The following is a 10,953-nucleotide window of genomic DNA, read 5'->3' as shown; positions in this document are numbered from 1 at the left end:
GCGCCCACCGGCATCTGTGGTCGCGGGTCCTCAGCCGGCGAGACTTTGCCCTTTGTTTTGTTCCGTGACACTTTCGAGTTGGTGAAGCGTGTGGCATTTGATGGCGGTGTCTGAGCAGGGGCTGGCTTTCTGTCTGTGTGTGTTTTGCATGATCTTGGATTGTCGCCCTGCTGTGTCTCAACATTAAAAAGCCTGTCTTTTCGTTGAAGAGGACGGGGGTTAAAATGAATGAAGACCTGAAGGTCAATTTAAGCGGGCTGCCTCGGGATTATTTAGATGCTGGCGCTGCGGAGAACGTCTCGGCTGCCGTCTCCTCCCAGGTTCCTGTTGTCGAGCCGGAGCCAGAGCTGGTTGTCAACCCTTGGGACATTGTCTTGTGTACCTCAGGAACCCTCATCTCCTGTGAAAATGCCATTGTGGTCCTTATCATCTTCCATAACCCCAGCCTGCGAGCACCCATGTTCCTGCTCATAGGCAGCCTGGCTCTGGCAGACTTACTGGCCGGCGTGGGACTCATCATCAATTTTGTTTTTGCCTACCTGCTTCAGTCAGAAGCCACCAAGCTGGTCACAATCGGGCTCATTGTCGCCTCTTTCTCTGCCTCTGTCTGCAGCTTGCTGGCTATCACTGTTGACCGCTACCTTTCCCTGTATTACGCGCTGACGTACCACTCGGAGAGGACGGTCACGTTCACCTATGTCATGCTCGTCATGCTCTGGGGGACCTCCATCTGCCTGGGACTGCTGCCCGTCCTGGGCTGGAACTGCCTCAGAGACGAGTCCACCTGCAGCGTGGTCAGACCTCTCACCAAGAACAACGCGGCCATCCTCTCCGTCTCCTTCCTCTTCATGTTTGCGCTCATGCTTCAGCTCTACGTCCAGATCTGCAAGATCGTGATGCGGCACGCCCATCAGATCGCCCTGCAGCATCACTTCCTGGCCACCTCCCACTACGTGACCACCCGGAAAGGCGTCTCCACCCTGGCCATCATTCTGGGGACCTTCGCTGCTTGCTGGATGCCCTTCACGCTCTACTCCTTGATAGCTGATTACACCTACCCCTCCATGTACACCTATGCCACCCTCCTGCCGGCCACCTACAACTCCATCATCAACCCTGTCATATATGCTTTCAGAAACCAAGAGATCCAGAAAGCCCTCTGTCTCATTTGCTGCGGCTGCATCCCGTCCAGTCTCTCCCAGAGAGCGCGGTCCCCCAGCGACGTGTAGCAGCCTCCCCCTTAGGGGACACACGGCGCACTAAATTCTGCATTTACCAAGCACTTTCACTGCCCGGCCCAGTGGTTGAGATGCTGTCCTTAACTCCTTTCGACCGGATTTTTCTCTCCAGCCGCAGGAGCACCCAGCATTTCTGAAACATTCATTTAGATGAGTCAAGTGATCAAAGTGGAAATAATGTTGCCAGTGTCTTCACCCTTTAAAAAATAAATAAATAAAATAAATGATTATTTTGTTTTGTTGAGAGGCAGGGATTTTTGTTTTCTGTTGTATTTGGAGGATTGGTAGCAGGTGGGAAAGAAAGTGTATGCTGTGGCCATGATGTTATCAAAAGTAAACTGGTCCTGGAGTGTTCACTTGGAGTCGACAATAAAATTGAATTATTGCGATCAATGGAGGAGCAGTGACTTTTTCCAGATTTTTTTTTTTTTTTTAATGTCAAGGTAGATTTTCAACGCTGCATGTATCTAACTGAAGATGATCTCTTTTGAGCCAACACAAATAGTTCACATGATTCTGTTTGGAAGAGACCCGGTTTTATTAACGTGAACTCAGTGATAAGTGACCAACACGGAAACCGTGTACCCATTCTTGTTCATTCTTTCTTTACTTGGAGCAATTACTGTTCACAAGAATTACTTTGGTATTTCTGTGAATGTTGTGACTTTCTGCAAGGTTGCCTGTGTTAGCTAGACCACTAGTTTCAAATGTTGCCGTGTAAATCCTGAATCAAATGAGTCCGCTTTCAATATAGGTTTTCAATGTGTCTCTAAAACGAATTCTGAAAATTGTCTTGATTTGCATATGAAGTGGGATTGATTAGACCGGCCATTGTAGTTTCTTAAACCACAGTCTGATTGTTTTCAGGGAACAAAAGAAAAAAATTTAGTAACATCTATTAAAAGTAGGTTACGTTTATTGGAGAATATTCTGAAAAATAAAGCAATGGGAAGCTGTCGCGAAATATGAAAACATCACGTTTCCTATCTCTCTATATCTAAGAATGTATTAATAGTCCTGATTGAGACGAATAGAATTAAATCTTGTAGATCAAATATTTCCGGTTCACACCGTCTGTGGTACAAAGTGCATTTGAAACAGGTGGTCTCCTATTTTAACGATTAAGTTGGCGAGTGCGTATAAACCACGCGTATCTGACGGTGATATCTGTAAGCTGCCCTCTGTAAGTTCTTCAGCGGAGTGACCATGTGGCTGTTCGTGAGAAGCTAACTTTGAATTCCTTTTCCTTCTTTTCACCAAAAAAACAACTTAAACGCAATAAAACCTGCATTGCCTGTTCCCAGAGAGCAAAGATTTTTGTCAAGAAATAACACAGAAGACTCGGTTGTAAGCACATTGCAAAATCGTTGTCTGAGCGCCATTTCCTTTAGTCAGACAGATGTTTTAGACACACATACCTTCCCTCCATTTGCCGTGGATTCGTAGTGGTGCCTGTACAATCAACAAAAGGTTTCGGGACGGGATGTCAACTAAGCCCATTCGGATGGCGGCAAGACCAGTATTTCAGGGTCCGAGGGGGAATCACTGGTAATAAATTCACCTCAACGGTTTGTCCCAAACGTTATGCCCGTGGTGGTCTCGGGGCCGTTCTGTCAGCCTGCATACTGATGTCCCTCTCGTCTTCGTATGTAGCACAAGGGTGAATCAATCCCATACTCGAATCTGGGTCTCCTCCCCTAGGTTACTTGCGGAAGCGGGAGAGTGAAATATTTCAGAAGCGGGATTTTTAATCCCTGTCACCATATGACCAATCTAATCAACGTGTTGCCTTTAAAAAATTCCTTTTGAGCGTTTGATGGAGTTGGTGGATGGGACGTGATGGGTCTGTTCGTTTCTTAATGACGGAAAACTAGACAGCGTCCCCTTGTGAGAGATGACTAAGGTGAGTTGGTTTTGACATGTGCGGGCAAAGACTCATAATGAGGTTTAAAGCAATAAATGCTGCCTTTCTAGAAACGGTGGTCCACTTGGATATCTCTAACAGTAGGAATTTTAGCGATAATGACCGTGCTGTTTCTCTCTGCACGTTCTGTGCCAGGCTCCCTGCCGGATGCTGTACCTGCTTTGTTGCTGGATTCACTAAAATACACTTACAGGTAAGAAAATTAAGGTGAAGAGAAGCTAACCAATTTCTCTGAGGTCACAGAGCTCCAGGGTAGAGCCAGGTTTTTCCCAAAGCCAACGCCTGACCCCTTCCCTGCACCAGGCTGCCTGTGATCCCTCGCTGGGCATGAGAGCTGAGCGAAATGATTGAGGACATGTTACTGTCACTAAGTTTTACTTCTACAATTAAGACAAAGCCTCCTGTTTAAAGTTATAAGTGGTGTGGGGTGCCTGGATGGCTCCGTCGGTTGAGCGTCCGACTTCGGCTCAGGTCACGATCTTGTGGTTGATGAGTTCGAGCCTCGCGTCGGGCTCTGTGCGGACAGCTCGGAGCCTGGAGCCTGTTTCGGATCCTGTGTCTCCCTCTCTCTCTGCCCCTTCTCCACTCATGCTCTGTCTCTCTCTCTCCCTCTCTCTCTCTCCCCCTCCCCCCCACTCGCACTCTCTCCTCTCTCAAAATAAATGAATAAATTAAAAAAAAATAAATAAAGTAAAAAACTAAACACTTTTGGGGTGGCTGGGTGGCTCAGTCAATCATACAACTCTTGGTTTCAGCTCAGGTCATGATCTCACAGTTCGTGAGTTTGAACCCTACATCAGGCTCCACGTTGGCAGTGTGGAGCCTGCTTGGGATTCCCTCTCTCTCTCCTTCTCTCTCTCTCCCCTTGCCCCTCTCCTCTCTCTCTCTCTCTCTCACACACACATACACACACACACACACTCTCTCAAATAAACTTGAAAAAAATAAACATTTTAAAATATATATACTTTATATATGTATATTATACATACACACACACACACACACACATACACACACACGTATATATACCTTAAAGGTGTTTATTCTTGTCAGAAGTTGATAGATAACTAGTCCATGTTCAATGGACATGAACTTTGAACTTTTCCTAGGATTTCTCCGTATCTTGTAAATATCTATACATATATTTTCCATGTTAGGATTCTCACTTTTTAAAATCCCAATTACCATTATCTTAAGGTAATTCTTTCAGAACGTTATGTATCTGTGCAGTATGTTTCCAGATGCATGTAGGAGCATACACAAAACTCTGCATGTTTACACACGCAGCAGTAGCAACAAAGATTTGTTCTCACCGCCATGTTTTCCAAAAAGGACACTTTTCTCTATGACGTATGTGGTTCATGTACATGCATGAATTCACCTTGAGATAAGTGAGGCGGAAACTTTGGTTCTCTGTGTTCTACAATTCAGCTAAACTCATCCCACAGCAACCTTTCTGTAGCCAGAGACATTCAAAAATATCTCGTCTTCGTTTTGATATTTATCTGTAATCTTTTGTTACTTTTTAACACCAAAAATACGATTAATGTTAACTGTTACCAATGGTCATTACCACCGTTGTCCTTCCTTTCAGCCCAAGGAGGTGCGAATATTTTTTTATCCAACGGACGAATGTCCAAGTCCATAGTTGAAGTGGATTTTAATATATAACTTCAATATGTCCATAGTATAAAATATTTACAGAAGAACTCTGGGAAATTTTTATCACTGGAATGCAAATGGTAACATCAAGCAGCCGTGAACAAACTTTCAACTGGAAATAAGTGTGGAGCAGAAAGGAAAACATTGACTGCGTCACAGATTTCCTGGCAGGTGAGGGTTTGAATAGACAATTACAGGCAGAATATTTTAAAAGGTAAAAGGACATCTTCCCAACGTTCTCTGAAAGGCTTGGATTTGCGTTTCTCACCAGACGGCATACTTGGAATCTATGGGATTCTTGCTTGCGTTGGGGGAAGATACCATAAGCCTTTCACATGAGGTGGATATTGACCCGTCTTTCCCAGACATCGTGGTCCCTGGGCTACAACCTGAAGGAACATTGGTTCTGACGCAACTATACATCCTTACTCCTTCCAGGATGTTTTGGCACCAAATTTAGTCTCGGATACTGTAGAATCTAACCATTGGAAGACAAGGTACAGAGTACCATGTTGAATATTGAATCTGCATCATCTAAGTCCAAGTATCTTTGGAAACTAAAATTCCACCCTCTCCCTCGCTGCTTAGCAGTGTCTGAATATCCCTAATCTGTCTTTCTTATTACATGCAAATTCTATTTATCTTGGCTCAGCCCCTGGAGATACAGCGAATGTCCCCGCCACAGTGAACGTTCGTCTATTGCAAACACTGATCAAACAATAGAGTTCTCTTCTTCTCAAATACAACTATCCTGATTACTTAAAGCATTTTTTTTCTGATTTATTTTATTTTCCATCTTTTTGATTATTTCGCTGATCTTTTCTTCCATATCTACCGTTCCTCCCTATACCTCAAGCTGGGAGACAGTAACCTGCTAAATGTAGAGCTCCCTAGAGCAGAAATGAGGGTCTGCTGTGTAGCAATGTGCCTTCCAGTGTGGGCCCAACCAGCAGAGAAGCAGCAGTCTCCTGGAAAGGTGTTAAGAATGCAGAGTCTCAGGCCTCACCTTAAGCCTACTGACTCAGAAACTTGGGGTGGGAGACCCTGCCATCTTTTCACAAGCCCTCCAGATCATTCTGATGCACTCTTGAGTTTGAGTAGCGCGTTGTGTAGCTAACTGAATCCTGACCTACTAGTGTAATATTTTTTTAAAAAGGTTTAAAAAATTTTTTTTAATTTTTATTTATTTTTGAGAGGGGGGGAGGGGCATTGAGAGGGAAACACAGAATCCGAAGCAGGCTCCAGGCTCTGAGCTGTCAGCACAGAGCCCGACACGAGGCTCGAACCCACGAACCGCGAGATCATGACCTGAGCCAAAGTCGGACGCTTAACCGACGGAGCCACCCAGGCGCCCCCCCCACCAAAACGATTTTTTTTAAAGTATGGTTGACACACAATGTTCCATTAGTTTCAGGTGCACAAGAGATTGATCAGACATCTCTGTGCTAGGCTATACTCACCGCAAGCGTCGCTGTCCCATCTGTCACCATACAGCGCTATTACAATACCACTGATTATGTTCCCCGTGCTGTGGCTTATCTACTCCATCTGGAAGCGTGTACTTCCCACTTTCCTTCACCCGTTTGGCCCATCCCCCCACCCCCTTCCCCTGGGGCAACCATCGATTTTCTGTATTCATGGGTCTGATTCTGCTTTGCGTTCGTTCATCCACTTGTTTCTAACCCAACATAATGCTGGCATTAATATCTCGGCAAAACCGGGACCTCTCAGCCTTTTCTACCGGTGCCGTGCACTCCTCATGCTATCCTCTGACGGATGACTCCGGCGTGGGTGGGTAGGGTACACTGCATGGACTGTTCTAGTACGTGGGTGCGTTTTCACCACGAATGTGGGTGGTCTTCCAGTGAAAATCTAGTGATTTCCGAAACACCCAAATCCAGAGGTTATGACTAACGCCATGGGGAACACTGGTCTTGCTGACCCAGGAGCCACTGCTGAAAGCGGCAAGCTGCGCCCAGTGGCCCCCGCGCCCCCTGAGTGTCGTCCCCCCACAGCAAGTGCGCCACAGAGACAAGGGCTTCCTCTCCCACCTCGTCCCCACCCAGCACACTTAATGCAAAGAGAACACTAACTCGGTGAAACCAGAGGCCTCTGGGGGCCCCAGGGCAGCCCATCTGAGGTCACTCTTATTCAAAAGGTCATCGTTTCAGGCCTGGAATGGTTGACGAATCCTGGGAGTTCTTTCTACACAGTGTATTTCTTTCTCTCTTTCTTTTTAATTTTTTTAATGTTTATCTATTTATTAAAAAAAATTTTTTAACATGTATTTAGTTTTGAGAGAGAGAGAGAGAGAGAGAGAGACAGAGTGTGAGCAGGGGAGGGGCAGAGAGAGAGGGAGTCTGAAGCAGACTCCAGGCCCCGAGCTGTCAGCACGGAGCCTGACGGCGGGGCTCGAACTCACGAACTGTGACGTCCTGACCTGAGCCGAAATCTGACGCCCAGCCGACTGAGTCCCCCAGGCGCCCCTCTATGCAGTGTATTCCAAAGCTGAATTCACTCTACCCAGCCTTAGTGCGAAGATAGTTTCCATTTTTCACACCCTTCCACCTAGTTACGAGCTGGTTCTTACGGACCTATTTCAGGAGGCGCCACTGGTCCGAAGAGGTTTCACCAAGAAAACCTACGGGCCTCCGGGTACCCACCTCGACCTGCAGACCTGACAGAGTGACATCGATTAAACAGGCCGTGTTGGCAATACATTTCTTTCCTACTGGAGTGAAAATTTTCAATTTAACAATTTCATTGTTTTTTTAAAAAATTTTTTTCTAACGTTTATTTATTTTTGAGACAGAGAGAGACAGAGCATGAACAGGGGAGGGGCAGAGAGAGAGGGAGACACAGAATCAGAAGCAGGCACCAGGCTCCGAGCTGTCAGCCCAGAGCCCGACACGGGGCTCGAACTCACGGACGGTGAGATCCTGACCTGAGCCGATGTCGGACGCTTAACTGACTGAGCCACCCTGGCGCCCCAACAATTTCATTGTTAATTGCAAGCAGAAAAGACGTCAACCAATAGTCGCATGGCCTTCATTAATAGAGATCAGGAACACGGGCTCTGGACACAGACACCTGGATTCATGTCGCCTCCCTGTCACTTCCTACTGGAGGGCGTTGGCTGTGCTCCTTCACCTCTCTGAAGCTGCCTGTCCTGACTCTCTAAGACGTGTGTGAGTCAAGACCCACCTCCCGGTGCTGGGTGACAGACAGCATATGAAAGGTTTAATATGGGGCCTGGTACGAACCTACTTGGATGTTACTTTTCATTAGTATTTTTATTACTCCTGCTAATACAAGTTCCACCATTTAGTTAGCTAAGTGCCGAGCTAAAAGCTTTACACATTGCATTAAATCACATCGTCGTGTGATCTTTTCAGCAACGCTATACATCACGTATCGGTGTTCTCCATCACAAGCAAGGAAACTGATGCACAGAGAGGGTGAGTGATTTGCCTCAAGTCACACAGCCTTTGTGGGGGTCACTGTGCTAGGAACTGTGCACGCGTAGAAATGGGCAGCACCTGCTAAGAAGTGCCCAGTCAGACGAGCCAAGAGTGGCCTGTGCGTGAGCAGTTCAGGTGACTCCGAAGGTGGCCTGGGTTCAGTGTCAGAGGAGTGCCAAGCAGATACCTAACGTTCTGGAGTGTAGACAGGCTTCACGAGAACTGCTGGATGCCAATAGGTCCCGAAGGGCAGGCTGGACCTAGTTAAGTGTAAAGAAAACACAGAGTTCTCTGAAAGGAATAACTGTGATGGATTCCAAGGAGTGAAGTGGAAATAATTTGGTACGGAATTTCTTTTAATGACATTTCATTCAAGGCCCAATTCCTGAAAAATTTTCTGAAAACGGCACTGAAACGAACTTCAGCATGATCACCAAAAGCTCGCATTTAGGTGCTTTGTAAACCTTGTAAACGCCAGATTTTTAAAAATTTATGTTTATTGACATCCATAAAATGTCTGTTCAGGAAAAGAGCTGAGCAACCACAAGTTTGCATTTGTAAACATATGCATTTGCATGAATAAAAAATTCTTTAGAAAGATTTATTTTTAAAACAAGGCAGCTAATTTACATGCAGACTCTTCAGACATAAACATAGCACAGGTTTTTTTTTTTTACTTTTACGTGGGTCCTTTGGATATCTCAGGAGGCATAGAGTTCATGTTCTCGAGCTGGAGAGGACCTCACTTCACTGACATTGAAGTGACGCAGGCTGACATCCCAAGGTCATTGCCTTGGAAGTGGCAGGCCCAGAATGAGAAGCCAGGATCGTGATTCCTCATCCAGATGTTCACGAGGGGCAGATGTTCACGGACAAGGAAAAGCTTCAGATGTGAAAAGCGTTGCCTAGTGTTCCCTCCTGTGACGGAATAATTTGCTGTTACCACCGACTATTAGAAATTACAGCGATAATTTGAGGAGTGATCATTGCTATAAAGGCTAACGCTTTCTGAGCGCTCTGTCCCAGGCACCATTTTAAGGGCTTTACGTGTATCGACTTACCGGCTCTTCACATCTTCAAGGTAGTATTTGAAAACATAAAATCTAGCCTTCAGGAAGGGGTTGTTCACAAATGCAAACCAGAAGCAAGTCTCAGGACCCTTCTTCTCTGCCCCCCAATCCTGGGTCCCATGTATCCTGGAGCTTAACACACTCTGGGCCAACCTTCTCCAACAGTTGACTGGCTTAATAAGCATTGTTGCAGTTCAGAAGCCGTTGCATTTTCAATACAGATTGTAAGCTATTTGCACACGCAAAATATCAGCACACAAGGTGACAAATACAGTAATCCCTGTGACTCTTTGTCACATGAAAGCTGGCAAGTTTTATAAAGGGATATGCAGAGGTCCGAACCTGTTCCCATCCTGCCAGTGAGTGGGCAGCCAATGGCAGACGGCACAGCGTGCTTTTCCGGTCTGACAAGGGGCAAAGAAATCCCACACGTGACAAGTGGGGTGACAGGCTTCTGGAAATCCTAATGATACAACTATTATTAAAAGTGATAGTGGGGCACCTGAGTGGCTCAGTTAGTTGATTGAGCATCCGACTCCTGATTTCGGCTCAAGTCACAATCCCAGGGCGGTGGAATCGAGTCCCATGTTGGGTTCCACATTGAGTGCAGAGTCTGCTTAAGATTCTCCCTCTCTCTCTCTCTCCCTCTGCCCCTCTCCCCCTGCTCGCACTCACAATCTCTGTCTATAAAAAATAAAAAATAAATAAAAAATAAAAGTGATATGAAATAATGAAATGTATTGGGTTATTCTTGTTCCAGACACCGCACTGGGCACTTTACGTAAATTAGCTCTTTACAAATGACTCGGCAACATGCAGGCACTTCTATTCTTTCTATTTCGTGGGGGAGGAAATTAAAGATTGAGACGCTAAGTAATGTGCCCAAGATCCTCCACCTGTGAGGTGGGCGGGTCTGTCCGACACCACAACCCCCTCTTAACCACCAGACACCCTTCTTTTCCATCTGTCTTGAGGACCAGCCCCGGGGGGTCTGTCCTTGACAGGCCTGTCTACGTGATGCCAAAGCTAATTGCTAGAAGACAGGGAATTTCATAATTTCTTGGTGGCCACACCTCGAACTACAAGACCGTCTTCTGCCACACGCTGGAGGAAGGTTCCTTGTCTCTGCTTGAACACCGGGACACAACTTAAATGGAAAGCATTAAATGTTTGCACAGAGGGTGGCCCTCCCTCCCGGCTTCCACCCTACCACTCTACTGCACGGGGGAGGGAGGGCAGCTGGCCCTTTAAATACGAAAGTAATTCGTGAGCCTCAATAATTTTTTCAAAGGAAGCCCAGAAGACATTTGAAATGACAGAATTAGAGTCAGCCTGAAGACACTCTCAAAATAAGCCAATCAACAAAAACGGGATTTTTTTTTTTTTTTTTTTAAAGCAGGCAAGTTGCTTTGTTAGTTCTACCGAGGGGGAAAAACATACATGGTCTATTTTCCAGCCTGCCAAGTTTACAAGCTTTTTAAGAAGATGGCCCATATATTATATTTCATAAAAGATTTCACTGAAAAGGATGAATTTTGGCAGCCTATTTCAGCACAGCTGACTCACAGAACTTGAGATCCAAGAATAACAATCCT

The 10,953-nt window shown here is 45.8% G+C and overlaps 1 protein-coding gene across 1 annotated transcript; it reads left to right on the top strand.

Moving 5' to 3' along the window:
- Positions 1 to 224: 224 nt before the first annotated feature.
- On the top strand, positions 225 to 1,229 carry GPR12 (G protein-coupled receptor 12). Its single transcript, XM_047872198.1, has one exon. It carries the CDS (start codon positions 225 to 227, stop codon positions 1,227 to 1,229), a length of 1,005 nt encoding a protein of 334 aa, XP_047728154.1.
- Positions 1,230 to 10,953: the final 9,724 nt, after the last annotated feature.

This window comes from Prionailurus viverrinus, chromosome A1, assembly GCF_022837055.1.
Source record: "Prionailurus viverrinus isolate Anna chromosome A1, UM_Priviv_1.0, whole genome shotgun sequence".
NCBI classification, from domain to species: domain Eukaryota; kingdom Metazoa; phylum Chordata; class Mammalia; order Carnivora; family Felidae; genus Prionailurus; species Prionailurus viverrinus.
Note: the sequence above shows the minus strand (reverse complement) of the source record. Positions and strands in the feature narration are given on the sequence as shown.

Bases quoted from the DNA above. Each gene is read 5' to 3' on its own strand.
- GPR12 (XM_047872198.1), top strand. From the start codon at position 225: ATGAATGAAGACCTGAAGGTCAATTTAAGCGGGCTGCCTCGGGATTAT.